General features: G+C 36.3%; 4 protein-coding genes across 5 annotated transcripts in view; 1 reads left to right on the top strand and 3 right to left on the bottom strand.

Annotated features, from left to right (window-relative positions):
- The window catches only part of LOC101900138 (cubilin), a 225,946-nt gene that overhangs the window by 180,644 nt on the left and 21,938 nt on the right, over window positions 1-23,364 (top strand). The window lies entirely within an intron of this gene.
- Window positions 1,167-6,177, bottom strand: LOC101898775 (probable cytochrome P450 9f2). Its single transcript, XM_005180052.4, has 4 exons — window positions 5,840-6,177; window positions 2,201-2,717; window positions 1,462-2,119; window positions 1,167-1,404 (listed from the first exon to the last, which is right to left on the bottom strand). The coding sequence occupies exons 1-4, from the start codon at window positions 6,040-6,042 to the stop codon at window positions 1,235-1,237; spliced, it is 1,548 nt and encodes a 515-aa protein (XP_005180109.1). The 5' UTR covers window positions 6,043-6,177; the 3' UTR covers window positions 1,167-1,234.
- LOC101898942 (probable cytochrome P450 9f2) lies at window positions 9,599-15,792 on the bottom strand. The gene is made up of 4 exons (XM_005180053.4): window positions 15,470-15,792; window positions 11,389-11,887; window positions 9,903-10,566; window positions 9,599-9,847 (listed from the first exon to the last, which is right to left on the bottom strand). Exons 1-4 carry the CDS (start codon window positions 15,676-15,678, stop codon window positions 9,681-9,683), a joined length of 1,539 nt encoding a protein of 512 aa, XP_005180110.1. The 5' UTR covers window positions 15,679-15,792; the 3' UTR covers window positions 9,599-9,680.
- On the bottom strand, window positions 18,803-23,312 carry LOC131801871 (probable cytochrome P450 9f2). The gene is made up of 4 exons (XM_059120966.1): window positions 22,974-23,312; window positions 19,774-20,269; window positions 19,029-19,677; window positions 18,803-18,970 (listed from the first exon to the last, which is right to left on the bottom strand). Exons 1-4 carry the CDS (start codon window positions 23,174-23,176, stop codon window positions 18,804-18,806), a joined length of 1,515 nt encoding a protein of 504 aa, XP_058976949.1. The 5' UTR covers window positions 23,177-23,312; the 3' UTR covers window position 18,803.

Raw genomic sequence — 23,364 nt, forward strand, 5'->3', positions numbered from 1 at the left:
TTCCTGATTTTTCAGCCGTTAAAAAGGTCACGAATAGAAACCTAAGGACACGAAATCTCGCATGAAATTAGAGTTTAGGACATCGGGTGGAATGGACCACTGTAAAAAAAAATACCAACATTACTTACAGGCGATATCCGAAATACACAAAAGGCCAACTTCTGGCTTTTGATGCTGATTTCGTTGACGAATATAGCCAAATCATATAGATGAGTCTAAATTTGATGATACAGAGGGAATTCTTACTTTTGGAGATAATCGCAAAATATTTAGGGGTTCAAATAAACCAAAAACAAAAAAAAAATTCCTGATCACACAGGACAGGGAAAATTGCATTATATGGATGACCATTGCATTATATTTAGCTGTCAGGTGGACCACAACAACTAACAACACGACGGAGTGCGTAAATATTTTGCAAATGTCCATAGTCAAAATGCTAAGGACAGTATCTGGGCAGTACTCTATATCATAATTTCAAAAGCACAATCTTGCAAAATGGATTTGGACATAAGGGTGCTTCTAACATATTGTAGTGTTGTAGGGTATCACATGGTCGGTCCCGTACGACTATAGCCTTTGCTTACTTGTTTTTTGTTACAATGGAATGAAATTTGAGGAAGAGTAATTTTGCCCTTGATCTTATCTTTCCAAAATGATGCTATGTAGAGATTTTTGCATAAACTCACATAAAGTAAATCTTTAACCCTAAAATGTGTTTTTAGAATTTATGAATTTCTGGCGTTGAGGAAAGATTTAGACTTTAGATGTCTTCTGAGAACTATAACAGAATTTTATGACAAATACATTTGTAGAATATTTCGACTTGCTGCAATCTCGTTTAGAGAGATTTATTAACCATATTTTGGAAGAAGATCCAAAAAGACCCATTGATTCACTCGATATATATTTAAAATGACATACAAATTGTTATCTGTAATAGAGTCGAAATATACACCTAAAATGTAGAGATTCCAAGGAATCTTAATCCGAAAATTCTAAAAAATTTTGCAGAGAGCCTCCTCCATCTGCTGGACTTTTCTTGTAATTATGGAAAATCATAAATTTTGTCGTATAGTGTTTTTACTCGCTTTTCTATTGATATGGATTTTTCGCTTATAAAAGGGGGCTCATATTAGTATATTTTAAGTGTGACCCACCCGATCTTAGTTCCCTTTACCGCATTAAATTGCTCTTAGTATTATTTTTATATTTATCAAAAATTCACATTTCTTTATTTTTCTCTTGGTACCAATTTCAACCAAAATCCTCCTTCCGGTATAAATTCAAACGTCTTGGTGCTGATCTTGAAGGGGTTACACATTTTCGATGAGCGTTCGATGCGGAATTGTCTTACCAAATGGAACAAAAAGGCCTTGGCTTCCAATAAGGCAAGGCGGGAACCTGTAAATCATGGAGCTTCATAAAGTCATCTATTCAAAAAATCCCCTCTGTACATACCTATACAATTTCTAGGACCCACACCAAATGGTATATAGGTAAATGGTTTGATGTCCTCCTTATTCTCGGGACTAAATCTTTCCGGTATGAATTTCTCTGGCTCCGACCAATATTTCGAATCCATGTGCAGGGCAATGATGGGGAACCACAAAGAATCACCTGGTGTTAATTCCACTTTTTTACCCCCATCCAGCTCATAGCTAATATCCTTGGTGCAAACACGATCTGTGGCCAGGGTGGGTGGCCATTTGCGCAACACTTCCGATATAACCATATCCAAGTAGGGCATTTTTTGTTGTAAAATTTCATAGGTTAATTGTTCTCCATCTTCCAGATTTTCTGAGATCTCCGTGATTTCTTCAAAAAGTCTTTCTTGCACCTCAGGATTTTCCATAAGTTCATAGGCGGCAAAACTCAAGAGAGAGGATACCGATTCAAACCCGGCAAAGAAGAACAACAAACATTGGGCTGCCATTTCGGTGTCATCCCATTGATACTTCGACGACTTGTTGGAGGCTTCCGAATATCTGGCCTCCATTAACATATTGATCATATCGGGACGCAAAATATTGTGGGCCTTGCGATATTTCATGGTCTTGATTACCAAATCCATATAATAATCGGTGACTTTTTTACTAAAGAGATCGATTTTTAAAATCTGAAATCATTTTCATTATTTTTTTTTTTTTTTTTTTTTTTTTGTTTAATCAATACCAAAATTTTAAATCTTCTCCCTCACCTTACACAACCACCGCAAATTGGTTATCAAAACAAATTTGATATTCGTCCAAAATGAGAAGTTGGTAATTCGTTTACCCATCAAATAGAATTCATTGTCGACATCATCGAAGGAGTTCACCTGAATGCCAAAGGCCACAGTGGCAATAATGTCGGTGGTAAAACGTTTGGCAAAATCTTTCAAATCCAATTCCACCCCCTCTCCAGCGGAGGATTTCTTATGTTGCTTAATTAAATAGCTACAGGCCTGCTGGGCCACATCATTCATCAGCAGAAAAGTGCTGCGCAACTTGCTCCCCGTAAACGCTGGCGACAAAGTGTTGCGCATATCCTTCCACTTCCCATCCCTCATGAATATCAACGACGATCCAAAGATATGACTCTCCTCGGTTTCATCATTGCGGAAGGTATTTCGATGATTTAGAAAATGATCAAAATCTCGAATGGCTATGTTTTTGATTAGCTCTGGATCACGAACGAGCAGCATTGGTTGTCGTTGATCGAAAATGCCATAAACTCTGAAATTAAAAAACGATCGAAGCATATGTTAATAAAAAATATACCGATTTCTTTAAAGCTGTAGAGCCAAAATATTTCTGTATCCTAAGGGCTATATTATTTGTTATCAAAATAGCAATATAAGGCCCATTTATCTTCGGACGCAATCCTTTTTATCATAATTGAATTTGATCTAGCCATTAGGTCCGTTCATCTGACTGGTGGCACGATATCTTTCGAAGGAAGTATCCGTTTTGGACCAAACTTCGGAAATGGTAATATTTTAACAAAACATACATCTAGTTTGATTATGGGCAAGAATATTAATTAAAAAATTAAAATTTCCAAAAAAATTAGTAAGAGCGAGGAGAGTACCCAATATAGTTCAAATTAATATCTATATCAGGCTTAGGACAGGTTAATAGTTTCCCACGCCATTTCGTCAAAGGGGTCAAAATTTCAGAAGTTCTCCATAGGTAAACCTTCGAAACCAGCAGTGACCTCAATATCAAATTTCAAAATTTCAGCACTACTCTCCGAGAAATTATATTATATTATTATATTTCCAAAACTACCTCCATATCTTAACCTCTGATACCAACAGCGACATCTATATCAATTTCCAATTCCAGATACCAACAATGACCTCAATATTCAATTTGAAAATTCCAGCCCAATCCCTAATCTTAAACTCAAATTTCGTACCATTTTGTACTTTTCGTCCAAAACCTCCTCCATATCTTACCCACAAACACCAACCGTGACATCCATATCAAATTTTTGAATTTAAGCTATTTACCTTCACCCTTTACCCAATTTAGTAGTTTTAAGTACGTTTTCGTACAATTGTAGAAAACATTTCCAAAACCACCTCCTTATATCAATACCAGATACCAACAAAGATCTCAATATTAAATTTGAATATTCCAGCCCTATCCCTTAACCCAATACCCAATTTAGTGTCATTTACTAATTTTTGTTCACATCCCATCCCTTAACCACATTTTGTAATTTTCGTACACTTATAGGAAATATCAAATTTCTGTATTTTATCTCTATCCCCTCACCCAATACTCATGCAGTATTTTCGTACATTTATAGTACACATTTCCAAATGCAATCCCATATCTTAACCACAGAAACTTGACAAAGTTCAGGTCCATTCCTTCACCCAATTTACTACCATTTAGTACTTTTCGTACAAATATAGTAGACAATTCCAAATCTACCTCCATACCTCAATTACAGATACCGACAATGATCTCAATATTAAATTTGAAGATTACAGCCCTATTTCTTCACCCAAAACCAAATTTCGCACCATTTAGTAGTTTTCGTAAAAATATAGGACACATTTCCCAAAACTACCTCCACATCTTAACCAAGCACAGCTGCCACAGTAGTATCTAATCGTTGAATTTCAGCTATATATCATTTATTCTTTACCGGATTTAGTAGTACATTTCTTTAGTACTTTTCGTACAATTGTAGTACACATTTCTATAATCACCTCCATATCTCAATTCTGGATAACAACAATTATCTGAATATCAAATTTGAAGATTCCAGGCCTATCCCTTAACCCAAAGCCAAATTTTGTATCATTTAGTACTTTTCATACAAACATAAGACGCATTTCCAAACCGCTTCCTAAATTTCAAAATATTATCTCTATACTCTCAACCGGTACTTCCAAGTACTTTTCGCATAATTATAGCTCACATTTCCAAATCCACCTCCATATGTTAACGACAGACACAAAATGTGACATAAATATCAACTTTTTGAATTTCAGCTCTATACCTTCACCATTTACCCAATTTAGTACTTTTCAGAATTTCCATAACCACCTCGAGATCTCAATTCCAGATACCAACAAATACCTCAATAACAAATTTCACCCCATCCCTTCACCAAATACCAAATCTCGTACCATTTAGTACTTTTCGTATCATGTATCCGAACCACCACCATATGTCCAGACTACACATGAACAGCGACCCTAATACCAAATTTCAGTTTTCTAGCACTATCTGCCCAATGTCAAGTTGTACCAAATATAGTTCCATTTACAAAGTCTCCTCTTTATCATAAACCTGCCTCTCAATACAAAATTTCAAAATCCAGCTTCATCCGTTCACCCTAAACCAAACTATACCGAATTTAGTACCATTTAGTACAGTTCGCACACTTAGTAACCATTTCCAAAACCACCTGCATATATCAAACATACTTTCCAACCTTGATTCTCATACCAAAATTTCAATTTTAGCTCAATCCGTTCAGTTTAGCACCATTTTGGAATTTTTCGTAATACTAAGATTCGAATTTTAAAAACCCCTTTGGTACATCTATCCCACACTCCATTAGTGACTCTCATTCCAAGATCTTTGCCAAAATATTAATTAATAATTTAATTTTTTAAGGACCTTTTAGAATCATTTATTTTTTTTTTTATTAATTTATAAGGGACCATCTAATTTAAAATAATAGTTTATTTAGAGTGTTCCAATATTGCTCAGTTCGCACAGCTCATTTTTATAGAACTTGATGCAAAGTTTGGATCCTTAAGGATCACATAGGCATCACTAGATCAACTTCAAATATTCTGAAACGGATTTCGTTCAAAGGGAAATGACTTCAAAAGCTGTAATTTTGATGAGACCCCCTTATCCGTATTAATTCGCTCGTTTATCCCAAAAGTAGCACAACTCACAAAATCGTTTTTTTTTTAGTTTTTCTACGAATTACACTTTAACGTTCTAACAAGCTTTCTTATTGATATCTGTAGAATTCATAGAGTTACAGCTTATATACTTGTGAGCACTCTTTATGCCAATGAGCGAAAGGCGAAATAGGCATTATGCAGAGGGTAAATTATTGTTATCATTATCATTGTTATTGTAACTCTTGTTGTTGTTATTATTATTTTTTAATTTTATTATATTTATTATATTCGTTCTTATTATTGTTAGCATTTTTATTATTATTATTATTTTTATTATTATTATTATTATTGTTATTATTATTATTATTATTATTATTATTATTATTATTATTATTATTATTATTATTATTATTATTATTATTATCATCTTTATTATTATTTCCATAAAATCACAATTGAATTCTTTTTCCTTACTTGCCATCATGTTTGTTGTACAAATCGATCACAACATCGTAGAGGGGTTTCTTACGCCGCAGCAGTTCCACAAAACTGCCCATTAAAAATACCGGCTTATCGAATGGGATCTGACGTTTGACAAAATAATCATTGTTAGCCGTTACCCAGCGATAAATAGCAAAGGCGGCCGTAGCCAATAGAATGCTTAACTCAATCCACATGCCGATCGAATAATACTCATACAGCAAAATAAAAAATATGATCTCCACGCTTCTAATACCAGCCGAATACTAAAATGATTGAAAGCCAACTAATTCCGTTGTTATAGATCAGTTATATTTTATATTTTATTTTTAAACACTGCCCGATAGCCGGCTACTGATGTCAACAAAAACAAAGCGAGCGCTTTTATCTATCTCGTCATTATGAAATAAATAATATTTTTTGTTATTCAAGGGAGAGAAAGAGAAGGAGAGGGAGAGAGTATTCCAGAGTATTAATTGCGTGGGGTTAATTGAAAAGCAAGTATGAAAGGTCGTCTGTGCGGAACTTGGAAAGCTTAGAACTAGGAAAAGCACATGCATTTAACCGATAGTGTAACCAAACCAATAGTGGTTTTAAAAATGTGCGTTTTTTTCTACAGAGGACCCATAAGTGAATACTTTTTGAAAATATCTCTAATTGTGTGCTCTTAATAGAAAAACCTATGTTGACCTGTCTCCCATCTACAGGAGATTTTTTTATAACAGTATATAATGTAATATTTCCTTTCCTTGTAATAGTTTTTCTTTACTTATTAGAGTTATCTGGAAAACCCCATCCTCTTTGTCCTTCAGTTATCAGCTTAAGTACTTGTCTGCTTTAGTTTCGAATTTCATCATTTTGCTAAATGTTGCAATCAATAACTTAACTCCTATTTTAGATTTATGATAATTATTTAACACTTGTTGAGATTTCAGGCATTAAAGTGGGCGCTCGATAACGCTGACTCCGTTAAAAAATAATAACGCAAATTAAGTGAACCTATAATTAAGGGAGAAAAGTCAAGTAGACCGACAATATGATAACCTAAACCATAATGCATATTTAGCAAAGCTAACCACAACAGATAAACAGGATGAGATGAAAAAACTGCAACCAACTTCAGACTGCTATCATTTCTAAGTCACTCGTCCGACAGCTGCTAAAATTATTCCAGTGACAGCTCATTTTGTTACAAGCGCACAAAAGCATTTTGGTGAGCATTTTCCAGAAAAAAAGTTATTCGTGATGGAATTCAAGCGTGATAGTAAGATTTTGATTATATTTGGCTGGAAAACCACAAGTGGCTATCGTTAGGGCACTCCAGCATTTAAATGTGAATAAATCTTTTGTATCTCGTACCATCGCTCGTTTCCGCAATACTGGTAGTGTAGCCCGACGTAAAGGAAGTGGACGGAAGAAAAAAGCAACATCAGCAGAAATGGTTCCAAAAGTAAAGAAGCGACTTGATCGAAACCCTCGTCGCAGTGGCCAAAAAATGGCTGGTGAGCTGAACATATCGCAATATTTTAATCGGAAAATATAGAAAAATGAGCTCGGGGTAAAGCCATTGAAATTCCAAAAAGTGCCAGAACTTATACCGCAACATAAAGAAAATAGACTCAAAAAAGCTAAAGAGTTGCTTCGCTTGGCCGAAAGTGGTGAACTGCCGATTATGGTTTTATCCAATGACAAAACAATCGTTGTCCAGTAGTTTGTAAACAAACCAAATGATCGTGTTTACTTGCCAAAGAGGTCAGCTGCAAATGTGCACCTTTGGTTGGCCACCAGAACTCAAGCGGCGGCCATGGTAATGAGTGGGCCACCATAACAGCCGATGGTCGCTCTCCTCTCGTATTAATCTACCTTTCATCAGAATTAATGCCGGATATTATCGCATGCAAACATTTTGGCCGCAGAGCTTAGACATTCCAACTGGACTCAGCACCATCGCACTCAGCACGCGCCACCCAAGAACCATTCTTGGTTCCTCGCTTCATTTCCATCTCACAATGGCCACCAAAATCTCCGGATACCAATCCGTTGGACTATTGTGCCTGGAGTATTTTGTAAAGCAATGTCGGCACTTAAAAAATACCAATTTGTCGATCACCTCAAGGAAGCGCTTCGCCGGGAATGGGCCAAAATACAACATTCGGGCAGCGTGTAACGGTTTCATTGGCCGTTTGAAGACCATAATTCGTCCCAAAGGTGACCAATTCGAACAAATCTAAACTTATTCTAAAAGTTGATACTATTTCCGACATTTTTTGCTTTCATTCAATAAAATTAAAAAAAAAACAACAAGTAAAAAACTAGCTAAGTTGGCCGGGCCGAACTTTTAATACCCTCCACCATTTGGAAGGAAATTGAAAAATTATAGGCTGTAGTTCCCATTACGAACTTCAAATACGAAATTTGTTACAAGTACGGTGAATAATGTCGCAAAAATCATGAAAATACGGAGTATCGGAGGTACTATACGAAGACGTGGACCTGCATACGATTTTTTTGCTATAAGTTGTAGTACCGGTAAATATGGATGCTATACGAAGACGTGGACCTTCATATTAAAATTGTTTTCATAGGCTGTAGTACCCATTACGAACTTCAAATACGAAATTTTAAATAATTCCGGTAAATAATGTCGCCAAAGTCACGAAAATAACGAATATCGTGAGGTTCCGTCACATGGAGGCTATACGAAGACGTGGACCTGCATACGATTTTTTTTGCCATAAGTTGTAGTACCCATTAAGATCGTTCAATACGATATTTGAAAGGATTCCGGTGAATAATGTTGTTGAAATCGTCAAAATACCGAATATCGGGAGGTACCGTTAAATGATGGCTATACGAAGATCTGAACCTGCATACAAAAATTTTTGCCATAGGCTGTAGTACCCAGTGGTATCTTCCAGTACGAAATTTGAAACGATTCCGGTAAATAATGTTGCTGAAATCATCAAAATACTGAATATAGGGAGGTACCGTTATATGGGGGCTATACGAAGACGTGAACCTGCATACAAAAATTTTTGTCATAGTCTGTAGTACCCATTGGTATCTTCCAGTACGAAATTTGAAACGATTCCGGTGAATAATGTCGCTAAACGCATCAAAATTCCGAATATCTGGAGGTACCGTTATATGGGGGCTATATGAAAACGTGGACCTACATGGCACATTTACGAACTTAACCTATCTACTGGTAAACTATGTATGTGTGCAAAATGTTAGCCTTCTATCTCAATTCGTTCGAAAGATAGCGTTATTACAACAGACGGACAGACAGACGGACATTGCTAGATCGTCTTAGAATTTTACCCTGTTCCAGAATATATATAGGTTGTAGGGTCTATTATGAATATTTCGAGGAGTTATAGGAGAGATAAAATGGTGGAGGGTATAAAAATGTAAAAAATTATGGCGTTTGACTTTGTTGCAGTTTTTTTATCTCACACACAGCTAGATCGACTCAGCTCGGCGAGATAGGAAGATCCATATATATTTTCCTCAGCAGAAAACCAATAATTCGAGGTGTTACATAATTTTTACCCAATCAAGCTTTTAATACCCCCAACACATAGTGTTGTATGGTATAAATATGGTTAAAATGTAAAATATATTTGAAATCGGGGTGTACCGTTATACCGTTGACCGATATCATGACCTGCAAAGGCGATTTAAGGCATCTTGAAAGTTTAGGAAGAATTTCTGGAAGGATCTAATTCTTAATAAATATCCAATTCGTAGATAGATGTTTCGATAACGATAGTTTAATTTTATTTAATTATAAGTCTCTTTATTGTATTCCAATAATATCTCCAAACTCGTATCAATGTCTCGGTTTAAATTGTATCCAAAATCCACCAACCGGTCTGAGTTGGAATGTTTTCTTATCCAATTCCAGCGGTAGACAGGTTTTATCCGATACCTCTAAACGATAATCACGTATGATGTTGTAAAGAAAAGCCTTGATGGCCAACAAAGCAAAACGATTTCCTAAAAGGATATTCATTAGCATCCAATTCACAAATTCCAAAACATTTCAACCTACCAATACAGTTGCGAGGACCCAAACCAAATGGGAAATATGCTCCATTTTCAATTAGTGATTTATTTTCCTCACTGAAACGTTCCGGATTTAATGTATCAGGATCTGGAAAATTATTCGGGTCGTGATGTAACCCCACCATCGAAGCTCGCACAATATCACCTTTACGGATTTCCAAACGTTCTTTAGTCACCGGCGACTCATAGACATAATCCTTGGTGCATGTGCGATCCGCCACCAATGCCACCGGCCATTTACGTAAAACTTCCGACACTACCATATCCATGTAGGGCATTTTATGCAGAACGTCATATGTAACTTGTTTGCCCTCCAACTGATCATTATTCTCCTGCACTTCTTCGTAAAGTTTTTCTTGTACATCGGGATATTCCATCAGCTCGTGAAGAGCAAAACTCATAACACCCGACAGGGGTTCTAATGCGGCAAAGAAAAAGAGAAAACATTGGGCCACCACTTGCAAATCAGACCATTCACGATGTTGTGCCTTAATGGAATTTTCATTGGGTATCATACCCTTGGCCTCCATGAGCAGATCAATCATGTCGGCACGACGTATATTATTTTCAGCACGATATTTCATGGTGTCCAATACTAAACGCATAAAATAATCGGAGAAATCCTTGTCGAATAACTCGATTTTAAGTAACTGTAATGGGAAAGAGGAAAATGGTTCATAAATTCTATGACAAAGTTCCTAAAAGTAAAATAAACGTCAAGAGCAGAAAAAGTAAACAATTCTTATTCCAAATTGTATGAATCTTTGCTTAAAGTTTGATTTCAAAAAAAAACCTTAATTTCAGACAAGCACTCAAAAAATAAAAAAATATGAAACAGTTCTTAAATTCCAAGAAAAATTTCTTAAATTTGAAATATGAAAACGTGATTTAGGAAAATACCTATTCTTAAATGTTTAATTCATAAAATAATTAGAGAAATATTTATCGAATGATACCATTTTAAGTAACTGAAAATAAAATTAGGAAAACAGTTCATAAATTCTATGAAAAAGTTCTTTAAATTAAAATATGAAAACGGTATTCTGAACAAATACAAAAAGTGTATGAAATGTAAATTCTAAGAAAACTGTTCCAAAATTGTATTTTTAATAAAATATTTTGAGGAATCTTTATTGCATAACTCGATTTTAGGAACTGTAAATGAAATTGGAAAATAGTTCTTATATTTCAAGAAAAAGTTCATAAACTTCAAAAACACACAATTGGTGCTTCCTTTATAAACTAATAAGTCTCAAATTTTAGGTACCAGAGTTTTGCAAATTAGGAACGAAATTCTTAAATTTCCCAAAAAGAAAATTTCTTTAAATAATTTTTGAACAAACACCACAGCTTAAATCAATTTAAGGAATAATACTCGGCTTCTCTTAAATCTAAAAACTCTTACATAACTTCAATGAACATTTTCCTAAAATCTATGAATATATTCCTAAAATACCGAAAACTATACATACCTTGGCTAATTTGGGAAAGATAATTGTAAAAAATGCCTTTAACTGACCCAGAGAGTCAAAATTAACAGCCTTCTTTGCGCGCCGATAGAATTCATTGTCTTCATCACGAAATGAGTTGACTTGCAGACCAAATGCAGTGCTGGCAATTATGCCATGTGTTAGGCGCGTTGTAAAATCTTTTACTTCCAATGCAAATCCATCCTCTCCCTTGCCTTGTTTATCCTTCAAGTAGATCATTGCCTCGTTTTGTTTTTCCAACATCAATTCAAACATTTGACGCATTTTTCGTCCCGTAAATGCTGGACTTAGGGTATTTCTCATCTCCCGCCATGTATCATCTTTCATTGTGATCAAGGAGCTACTGAAGAGATTTTCATCGCCCTCAAACATATCGGAACGATTAACAAAGTGATCAAAATCCTTGATCATAATTTGTTTGATTAGCTGGGGATCTCGCAGCATCAGGACAGGTCTGCGATTGTCGAAGGCTCCATATGCCCTGAAAAAAGTTTTCTATGTTAATAATATGAACGCTGTGGGATGGAAAAAATGTGCAAGCCTAATGAATTGAGTGACAGTGGAAAATAAAATAGGGCTCCAGCTTAGATTTTGAATTTTTTTTCTGAGTGAGTGAGACAGTGGAAATTATGGAGAGTTCTGATTTTTCTATTAAGGTTGATTATGGCAAAATACATTGTGTACTGAAAGTGTACAAAAAGTATCAAAATGTACTTAATTTTGTATGATTGATATTGGGTGATCGGGAAAAGCCATCACCCACATTTTTGAAATTTTTGGTATATTACAGGCAACGTAGGATCATTTTGTCGAAGATTTGAAGTCTTCAGTGAGTCATTAAAGGTGTTTTTGGTCCTTTTTCACAGCATGATTAAAAACTCTCCTTAAATGGCATCGTAGCAATTTAAAATATTCTACAAATTTATTTGTCATCCAAATCTACTACAGAATATATTAAAAATCTAAAGTAGGAAGTGCCGGCTACTTTAAAAACAAAAATCCACCCTAACATTTTAGATTCGTTCCAACTGTTCGAGTTAGACCTTTCAGCTAAACTCTGAATTTATTTCCATTTTTAACGTAGTTCCTGGAAAGTAGGTTTTACTTGGGAGACAAACCCTGACGCCCGGATATTTGAGCCGAAAATCCAGGTCCAAGACCCAGGTTAAGCCCGGACCTACTAAAGCGGAAAATATATTTATCATTTGGAAGCTAATTATGCAGGAAGTTATTACATTCAAAAAGGTTCGGGAGTTGTATCAAAATTATTGATTTTTTGGACCTGGTTTTTTTTTTTGGAAAAAACTCCAAAATGTCGAAAAATGTCCCGTTGTAGCAGTTCACAAAAAAATACCAAATTGTAGCTTACACTCCAACCGTTCCAAAATGCTATTATCTTTCTTGAATCTAGAGATATGAATCCAAACAGCCCGATTCTGTTCAGTACATTCTGTTCAGTTTTTTTTCTAAATTTTATGCTATCATAGATAACAGGACTTCGGCAGGACGGTAGCCGGTGTTGGACATAATCTCAACAAAGCTTTTCTAAATTTGATACTCCTTTAGAGTATCGGCGTCCGACCGGGCCTGAAATTTTCTCCTCTAAGCACGGCCTACACGGTCTCCGCCATCTAAAAAATTTCAAAAAAAAAACCGAAAGTTTTCTAAAGGAGAATTGGGATTTGATGTTCCTATACGCATACGCCTCGATACCTAGAATTTCGGCATTTGCAGACATATTTTTACATGAGTTATTTTCCAAATTACAGATTCTCCATCTCTTAGTAATAGACACCGACAGTGACATCCTCATCAAATTTCAAAATTTCAGCTCTATTTCTTCACCCAATACCAAATATAGAACCATTTAGTACTTTTCGTACAATTTAAGTACACATTTCCGAAACCAACTGCATATGTCCAGGCTACACATGAACAGGGACCTAAATACAGTGCTATTTAGTACTTTTCTTACAAATATAATACAAAACCAAAACCAACTTCATATCTCAATTCGAGATACCATCAGAAACCTCAATATCAAAATTGAGTACCCATGGTACAAATATAGGACGGATTTCCAAACCAGCACCAAATCCCAAACACAAATACCATCAGTAATAAAAAATATCAAATTTCAGAATTGTATCTTTATCCATTCACCCAATATCAAATATAGTACCATTCAGTACGTTTCGTACAATTATAAAACACATTTCTAAAACCACGTCCAGGCTACTACCTATAAACAGGGACCCTAGAATCAAATTTTAGATTTCGTGCACTATGTTCACTCAATACCAAATTACAGGATGAGTTAAAAAAACTGCAACAAAGTCAAACGCCATAATTATTTTTAAATTTTATTAAATGAAAGCAAAAAAGTCGGAGATAGCATCAAATTTTAGAATAAGTGTAGATTTATTCGAATTGGTCACCTTTGGCACGAATTATAGCTTTCACAGGGCTAATGAAACCGTCACACGCTGCCCGAATGTTGCTCTGCGGTATTTTGGCTCATTCCCGGCGAAGCGCTTGCTTGAGGTGATCGACACTTTGGTATTTTTTAGTGCCAACCTTGCTTACCAAAATATTCCAGACACAATAGTCCAACGGATTGGTATCCGAAGGTTTTTGGTGGTTATTGTGCGCTGAAAATAAAACGAGGAACCTCCTTTTGTAACCATTCTTGGGTGACGCGTGCTGAGTACGCTGGTTCTGAGTTCCTGTTGGAATGTCCAAGGTCTGCGGCCAAAATGTTTGCGTGCCCAAGGCTTTAATACACCTTCCAGAATATTTTCGCGATAATATTCGACATTTATTCTGATGCCACGGTCGATTCATACGAGCGGAGAGCGACCATCGTCTGTTATGGCGGTCCACACCATCATCTTGGCCGGCGCTTGAGTTATGGTGGCCAACCGAATGTGCACATTTTCAGCTGACCTATTTGGCAAGTAAACGCGATCATTTTGTTTGTTTACAAACTGCTGGACAATCTCATCGGAATGTTTTATCATCGGAGAAAACCAAATTTGGCAGTTCACCACTTTCGGCCAAGCGAAGCTAAAGCATTGCTCTTGCTCTTTTGAGTCTATTTTCTTTCTGTTGCTGTGTAAGTTCCTGCACTTTTTGGAATTTCAATGGCTTTCCCCGGAGCTCATTTTTAAATATTTGCCGAATGGAATATTGCGATATGTTCAGCTCACGAGCCATTTTTCGGCCACTGCGACGTGGGTTTCGATCAAGTCACTTCTTTTCTTTTCGAACCATTTCTGCTGATGTTGCTGTTTTCTTCCGTCCACTTTCTTGACATCGGGCTGCGCTACCAGTATCACGGTAACGATCTATGGTGCGAAACACAAAAGATATATTCACATTTAAATGCTGGAGTGTTCTAACGATAGCCACTTGTGGTCTTCCAGCCAAATATAAAGAAATCACACTATCACGCTTGAATTCCCTCACGAATAACGTTTTTTCTGGAAAATTCTCACCAAAATGCTTTTGTACGCTTGTAAACTATATAATGAGCTGTTACTGGAATAATTTTAACAGCTGTCGGACGAGTGGTTTAGAAATGATAAAAGTCTGAAGTTTGTTGCAATTTTTTCATCTCACCCGTATAGTGTCATATATTCCTAAAATACTAGGATAACAAGGAATTTCAAATCCGAAATTTCAAAAAAATGTGGTGGAGGCGGGAAATTGTCCCCTCTATTTGGTTACTTGCGATGTAAACTTTTTCAACGCCGATATTTTTAGCTGTACTTTCACAAAGTTTTTCCTGTAATTATATTTGTTGTTGCACAGTGTAACAGATCAAAGTATTCAGTTCGAATATGGACTATGGAAGTACACAATTACACCTTCTTTACTACATTTAATTACATTTCAAGAAATTGTTTCAATCGTCTCGTTAGTGTTAAAATAACAGAATTGAACTCAGCTCAGATAGGTATTATCTTTTGGGCTGTATCGCCCCACTGTTCCACAATTGTAACCTTTTGTAATTGTCCTTACATGAAAAAATTCACCCATACCATCTCCTCCAATAACTTACATGCCCTTATATTTCATGTGCATTTCCAGTAACGCTTGTACCACCGTCTTTCTTCGTAAAATTATGTCGAGCGATCCGCCGAATATAAAAGCCGGCTTTTCATAAGGTATATTACGTTTAACGAAAAAATCATGATCTTTTTTACCCCAACGATAAACAAACGCTAGAGAAAATAGCGAAAATACGAATAGCAAAATTTCAAACAACATTGTCAAGGTCAAGTTTGATGATCTTCTGTTGTTGTTTGTGTTTTCCGTATTAATCAGAGTTTGTTTATATTATGTGTTCACTGGCCGGCGCTTTTATGAATACTGATAGAAGCGATAACAAAACCCCTCCGAAGACAACAGCTTGTCACGCTTAAGCGTTATTTTCTCTGCACAGTTTGGGATCTACAGAAATCGAGTGGCATAAATGTTGATATTCTCTATGGTTCTCCCGCAAATTGAAATTCTTTGTTTGGTTTAAATTGATTAAAGCGTACTTTTCTATACAGTGGCACCAATTAGTAGTGGACAGGGGTCAAATATATATAAAGGGTGGGCACAATAAACAACTTTAATTCTTTGTTCGTACGAATGTACATATATATTGTAAAGTGGATTGATAATGGTTGAATGGTAATGGTGTAGACGAAGGGTGAGAAGCTGAAAACTTGACTTTTTTTGGATAGGTGAAATAATCGAACTTTTTTAAAAAAAAGTTATAGGAGTGTGTAAAGAAATTAAATTATTTCGTATATAGCTCTGTCCATAAAAAGTTGAACTAAAAAAGTAGCAAAAATGAAACTAATACTAAATAATGTAGAGAATATGAAAAAATGGCGCCCAACGTAAATTAAATTAAATTTGTAAATTAATATTATAATTGTAGTACGAGAAATACTAATTGGAACTAATGTAGTATCAGTACTGATGTACATTATTCAGATAGCCTACATATTGGTATTTTTAACCAATGGTAACAGATTTTGGAGGTACTACAAACTATACATATATGAGAGTAGTGAAGAAGACGAATTGGCTGAAGCTAGAATCTTGAAATTCTGGCAAAAGAGTCCGTAACGGTGCGTTGGCATGTCATAAGACTTGGAATTATGACTTCAAACGGCCAATGAAACCGTCACATGCTGACTCAATGTTGCTCTGCGGTAATTTGGCCCATTCCCGGCGAAGCCCTTGCTTAAGTTGATCGACACTTTGGTATTTTTTAGTGCCAACCTTGCTTTCCAAAATACTCCTGACACAATAGTCCAACGGAATGGTATGCGAAGATTTTGGTGGTCATTGTGCGCTGGAAATGAAGCGAGGCACCTTATTTCGTAACCATTCTTGGATGGCGCATGCTGAGTACGATGGGAATGTCCTGAGTCCTGTTGGAATGTCCAAGGTCTGCGGCCAAAATGTTTGCGTGTCCAAGGCTTTAATACATCCTCCAAAATATTTTCGCGATAATATTGGGCATTTTTGGCTGCCCACATCATCACCACGGCCGGCGCTTGAGTTCTGGTGGCCAACCGAAGGTGCACATTTTCAGCTGACCTCTTCGGCAAGTAAACACGATCATTTCGTTTGTTTACAAACTGCTGGACAACGAATGTTTTCTCATCGGAGAAAACCAAATTCGGCAGTTCACCACTTTCTGCCAAGCGAAGAATCTCTTTAGCTCTTTTGAGTCTATTTTCTATCTGTTGCGGTGTAAGTTTTTGCACTTTTTGAAATTTCAATGGCTTTGCCCCGAGCTTATTTTTCAATATTTGCCGAATGGAATATCCCAATATTTTCAGCTCACGAGCCATTTTTCGGCCACTGCGACGTGGGTTTCGATCAAGTCGCTTCTGTAGCTTTCGAACCATTTCTGCTGATGTTGCTGTTTTCTTCCGTCCACTTGCTTGACATCAGGCTACGCTACCAGTATCACGGTAATGAGCGATGGTATGAGACACAAACGATTTATTTACATTTAAATGGTGGAGTGCTTTAACGATAGCCACTTGTGGTTTTCCAGCCAAATATAAAGAAATCACAGTATCACGCTTGAATTCCATCACGAATAACTTTTTTTTCTGGAAAATTCTAACCAAAATGCATTTGTACGCTTGTAAACAATATAATAAGCTGTCACTGGAATAATTTTAACAGCTGTCGGACGAGTGGCTTAGAAATGACAGCAGTCTGAAGTTGGTTGCAGTTTTTTCATCTCACCCTGTATATACGGTCAAAACAATATGGCTTAACTATGTTTGACCTGAGAACCCGAAACTCCTTTAGGGGTTTGCCCTACAAACGAGTCATTTAAAATCCACTTAGAATTTTATACAATCCAGACTGACTATGGGATAGTAAAAATATAAGAACATTTATTTCCAATTTATAAATGTAAAATTTTTCAAAAAGACCAAAATTTTTTTAATAAATAAAAATTGATTATATTTTTTTTATCGTAAGTATTGAATCTACAAATTTCTTTTGTATGGAGACGTACATTAAAATTTGGTCTAGAATAATTCTTTCTTTGACACTTTTCCCAAAAAATGAAATTTAAAGGGAGATATCGACTCAGATTGAAAACGTGTTAGATTAACAAAAAAAAAGCAAACACCAAATGTTCACTCCTAGTATATAAATTTCCAATGTAATTTTCTTAGAATCTATTGTACCTAGATATATGATTTATTCTGAAATTTATAGCCAAATTTTGTGTAGAATATTTCTTCTTTTAAAACAGGCGTCAACTCGAAAAAAGACGGAGGAAAAATTGATAAACGGTATTAGGAAATTTATTGGAGATTTTTATTTTTTATTTATTTATTTTTTTTTTTTTTTTTTGACAACATTGGAACAAATATTTTCTAGATATTTGATGAGGAATATTTTTGTCTTTGACGTCATCCTTCTAAGACGATGTTTTGGTGGACATTTTTGCATAAGCTCACATAGAGTATAGCTTCAACCCTAAAATGCGTTTTTCATGTTTATTAATTCCTGGCGGTTAGTTAATATTTAGACTTTTGATGGTTTTTGGTACCAATAGTAAAATTTCATGACAAATGAGAGGATTTTTTAACCATATTTTTAAAAAAGGACCAAAAATACCCCATTTGTATGCCGCTTGAGGGTTAAATTTTTCAACTCAAATTATCCTCGTAGTGTCTTCAGTAATATTTCCGAAGACAATATATACCCACAATGCAAGGATTCCAAGAAATCTTAATTTTAAAATTTTAAAAAATGTGGAACTTTTTCCCTTACACTGCATGCAAATAGCCCATACCCTATATTTTAGGATATAAAAAGCGTACACATCCTTTCATTTCTTTAAAAATATTTTCTCTTTATTTCCTTGGTACAAATTTCAACCAAAAGCCACCCTTGGGTTCAAAATGAAGGTTCGATGTGGAAATTTCCATGGGCAGTGTGGTGCGTGGCGAGGCTTCCAAACGATAGTCTCGAACCAGATAAAACAAAAAGGCCTTAACTTCCAAAAGAGCAAAACGTAAACCTACAACAAAAAATATACATAAAAATATATATGTAACCTCAGAGGGTACCGATCTTACCAATACAGCTGCGGGGTCCCAAACCAAATGGCAAATAAGTACCGGCATCAATATTTTTCTTATTCTCCTCACTAAAACGTTCCGGATCAAAGGCACTGGGATTTTCATAGTATTTTGGATCTCTGTGCAAGCCAGACATGATGATACGCACAGCATCGCCTTTGCGTATTTCAATGCGTTCTCCCCCCTCATCCGTGAATTCAAACGTAAAATCCTTGGTACACATTCGATCGGTGAATATATTCACCGGCCATTTGCGTAGAACTTCCGACACAACCATATCCAGATAGGGCATTTTTTGTAAAATTTCAGGTGTTATAGATTGATTTTCAAATTTTTCTATTTCCTCATGGAGTTTCTGCTGCACCTCCGGATTTTCCATTAGCTCATGGGAGGCAAAACTCATCACCAAAGATGATGTCTCAAGGGCAGCAAAAAAGAAAGCAAAACACTGGGCTACCAAATCCAAATCGGACCATTCACGTGAATGCATCTTGGGGGAATCGGAGGGAATCATACCCCTGGCCTCCATTAACAATTGTATAATATCCGGACGTTGTATATTGTTATCCTTGCGATATTTCATGGCATCCAAGACTAGGCTGCTGAAATAATCGGCATACCTGCCAAATATTCGTATGTTTAGAAGCTGAAATTAAAGGAAATTGAAAATTAAAAATTAAAATTGGAAATTGAAAATTTAAAATTCTAAATCGAAATGGAAATTGAAAACTCCCCCTCTCACATTTGCCAATCGTGGAAACATCATGGTAAACATCAATTTCATTTGTATTCCAAACGGAAAACTCATTATGTACATGGCCTTGGTATAGAATTCGTTATCCTTATCCCGAAACGAATTGATCTTCAAGCCAAATGCTGTCGAGGCGATAATGTCATTTGTCAGACGGGTTGTGAAATCCTTTACATCAATTTCCTGTCCGCCTTCCTGCTGCTGTTCTCGCAAATAGCTCATGGCCTCATTTGTCGAGTCCAACATAAATTGAAACATTTGGCGCAATTTACTGCCCGTAAAGGCTGGACTCAGGGTATTTCGCATATCACGCCATTTATCATTTTCCATAAGGAACAGGGAATTGCCAAACATGTTGTCACTGCCTTCGGTAAATACGCCACGACGATTCACGAAATGATCAAAGTCTTTGATTAGAATGCGCTTGACAAGCTGCGGATCACGTATCACCAGAATGGGGTCGCGATTTTCAAAACTGCCATAGACCCTAAAATTAAGTTTGAAAAACATATAAATATTATTATTCAAATGATTTGTAATGAATCAACAGAGCTTCAACCGTGGAGGTCTTGAGCTATATATTACACTGTGCAACACATGAACTGGAAAGATGCGACATATTATGAAAGTAGAGCTAAAAATAGAAAACAAGTGTATCGGGTTTTTGAAAGTTTACATTGAAAAGTAACCAAAATAGAGGGGGTAAGTTCTCCCCTATTCCAGAGTTTTGGAAATATTCAGATTACGATTCTTCAGAATTTGTGCATTTTAGGTATATATTGTCTTCAGCAATATTGGAGACAAAAGTTCGAGGAATATTTTGGTGGAAAATTTTAACCCTCACGCGAGTTAGCAAAGGGGTATTTTTGGTCCTTTTTTCAAGATAAGGTTTTAAATCTCCCTTTGAATGGGATCGTAGGAAGTCGATTATTTTTATTATTTGTCAAAAAAAAATTCCAAATATCATTCTTGTGGAGTGCATATTGCGAACGTGGGGGTCTTAAAATTTCAAATCGGATGAAACATATATTTGGGAGCTAAAGCTATACCTGAACCGATTTTCACCAAATGTTATGCACTTTCTTCCAGACTGAATTCGGTCATTTGGACTGATATTGGTCATTTGCTGCACAATTAACCCGAAGTCGGTTGAAGATATATATGGAAGCTATATCCAAATCTGAACCAATCTTGATACACTTTGAGGTATTTCTGGTCTGTATCTGATATCTGGTACCAAATATCATTCGTGTGGGGTGCATATTACGAATGTGAGGGACCTAAACACCAAATCAGATGAAACATATACAGAGTGAGATAAATGCCCCAATGTTGCTCTGCGATATTTTGGGTCATTCCAGGCGAAGCGCTTGCTTGAGGTTATCGATCCTTTGGTATTTTTTAGTGCCTACCTTGCTTTCCAAAATACTCCAGACAAAATAGTCCAACGGATTGGTATCCGGAGATTTTGATGACCATTGTGCGCTGGAAATGAAGAGAGGAACCTCATTTTGTAACCATTCTTGGGTGGCGCGTGCTGATTGCGATGGAGCTGAGTCCTTTTGAAATGTTCAAAGCCTGTGGCCAAAATGTTTGCGTGCCCAAGGCTTTAATACACCCTCCAGAATATTTTCTCTATAATATTCGGCATTTATTCTGGTTTGAAAAGTATAGAAGCGACAGTGGCCGAAAACTGGCTGAACATATCGCAATATTTCATTCGGCAAATATTGAAAAATGAGTTCGGGGTAAAGTCATTTAAATTCAAAAAAGTACAAGAACTTGCACCGCAACAGAAAGAAAATAGACTTAAAAGAGCTAAAGAGTTGCTTCGCTTGGCAGAAAGTGGTGATCGGGTTTACTTGCCAAAGGGGTCAGCTGAAAATGTGCACCTTCGGTTGGCCACCGGAACTCAAGCGCCGGCCATGGTGATGGTGTGGGCCGCCATAACGTATAGTTTTAATCGACCGTAGCATCAGAATAAAAGCCAGATATTTTTTTCGAAAATATTCTGGAAGGTGTATTAAAGACTTTACCACACAAACAATTTGGCCGCAGACCTTGGACATTCCAACAGGACTCAGCAATATAGCACTCAGCACGCGCCACCCAAGAATCGTTATACATGGCACAATGGCCACCAAACTCTCCGAATACCAATCCGTTGGACTATTGTGTCTGTAATATTTTGGAAACCAAGGTTGGCCATAAAAAAAACCAAAGTGTCGATCACCTCAAGCAAGCGCTTCACCGGGAATGGGCCAAAATACCGCAGAGCAACATTCATTCGCGGTTTGAAGGCCATAATTCGTGCCGAAGGTGACCAATTCGAACAAGTCTAAACTTATTCTAAAATTTGATGCTATTTCCGACATTTTTTACTTTCATTCAATAAAATTAAAAAAAAAGGTAAAAATTATGGCGTGTGACTTCGTTGCAGTTTTTTTATCTCACCCTGTATATTCTTGATCAGCATAAAATTCTATGTTGAATAAGCGACGTCCGTCCGTCTGTGGAAATCACTCTAGCTTCCGAAGGAAATGAAAAAGGTTGATGAAATTTACTCAAATGTATATTATGTCTGTAAGACTTTTGATATGTGCCATGTAGGTCCACGCCTTCTTATAGCCCTCATATAATGGTACCTCCCTATTTTCGGTCTTTCGGTGATTTAAGCGATAATATTTGCCGGAAATGTTTCAAATTTGGTATTTAAAGTTCGTAATGGATACTACAGCCTATGACAGAAAATTGTCTGTGCAGGTCATCGTCTTCGTATAGCCCCCATATATGGGTAACTCCCGATATTCGGTATTTTGACGATTTTAGCGACATTTTTCACCGGAATTGTTTCGAATTAGGTATTTTCCAAATTTTAACAGAATTTTTAAGGGATTTTATTTTTTTGAAAATTGACAAATTCGTTCCAAGTTATTCAAATTTCGGCCCGGCCGAATTTACAGATTTTTTAATTGTTATTAAAAAAATCTCCTTGTCTGGAGGATAACCCATTTTTCATAACCAACATAAAATTCTATATTAGTTTTAGGTAGAGCTCGTATATCTAAGTCACTGTGGAGTTGTTTATTAAAACTATAAATTTTATTTCATAACTGTGTGTAGATTTATCGAACAGACCCATTATCAGTTCGCCCACTTGAAATCAGACATTAGCAGATAGAACTACTTACGGTCCACTGTGTTGATTATAGAATTCACACATGGCATCAAAACGACTTTTCCTATTCAAAGTGATGTCTTTAACCGTGCCGAAAAAGAACGAAGGCTTGGCATAGGGTATGTTACGCTTTTCGAAGAAGTCATTATTTTTGGTGGCCCAATTATAGAAGAAAGCTATGCCGGCAATAAGAAAAGCCAACAATTCGAGTAACATTTTCAATTGAAGAGCTCGATAAAGCTTCGGTCGTACGGAGATCAACGTTTCGAAGAACACTAAATCGATTGACTGGGAATGCCGCGGAGAGTTAATGCCGTTCGATGACTAATGCATTGCTCACGAAATAGACGAGAGTGTAGGGTCGCTCGGTTGGTCGTTCGTTCGGCAAGATATCACTACAGATA

The sequence above is a fragment of the Musca domestica genome, unplaced genomic scaffold (assembly GCF_030504385.1).
Source record: "Musca domestica strain aabys unplaced genomic scaffold, Musca_domestica.polishedcontigs.V.1.1 1, whole genome shotgun sequence".
NCBI classification, from domain to species: domain Eukaryota; kingdom Metazoa; phylum Arthropoda; class Insecta; order Diptera; family Muscidae; genus Musca; species Musca domestica.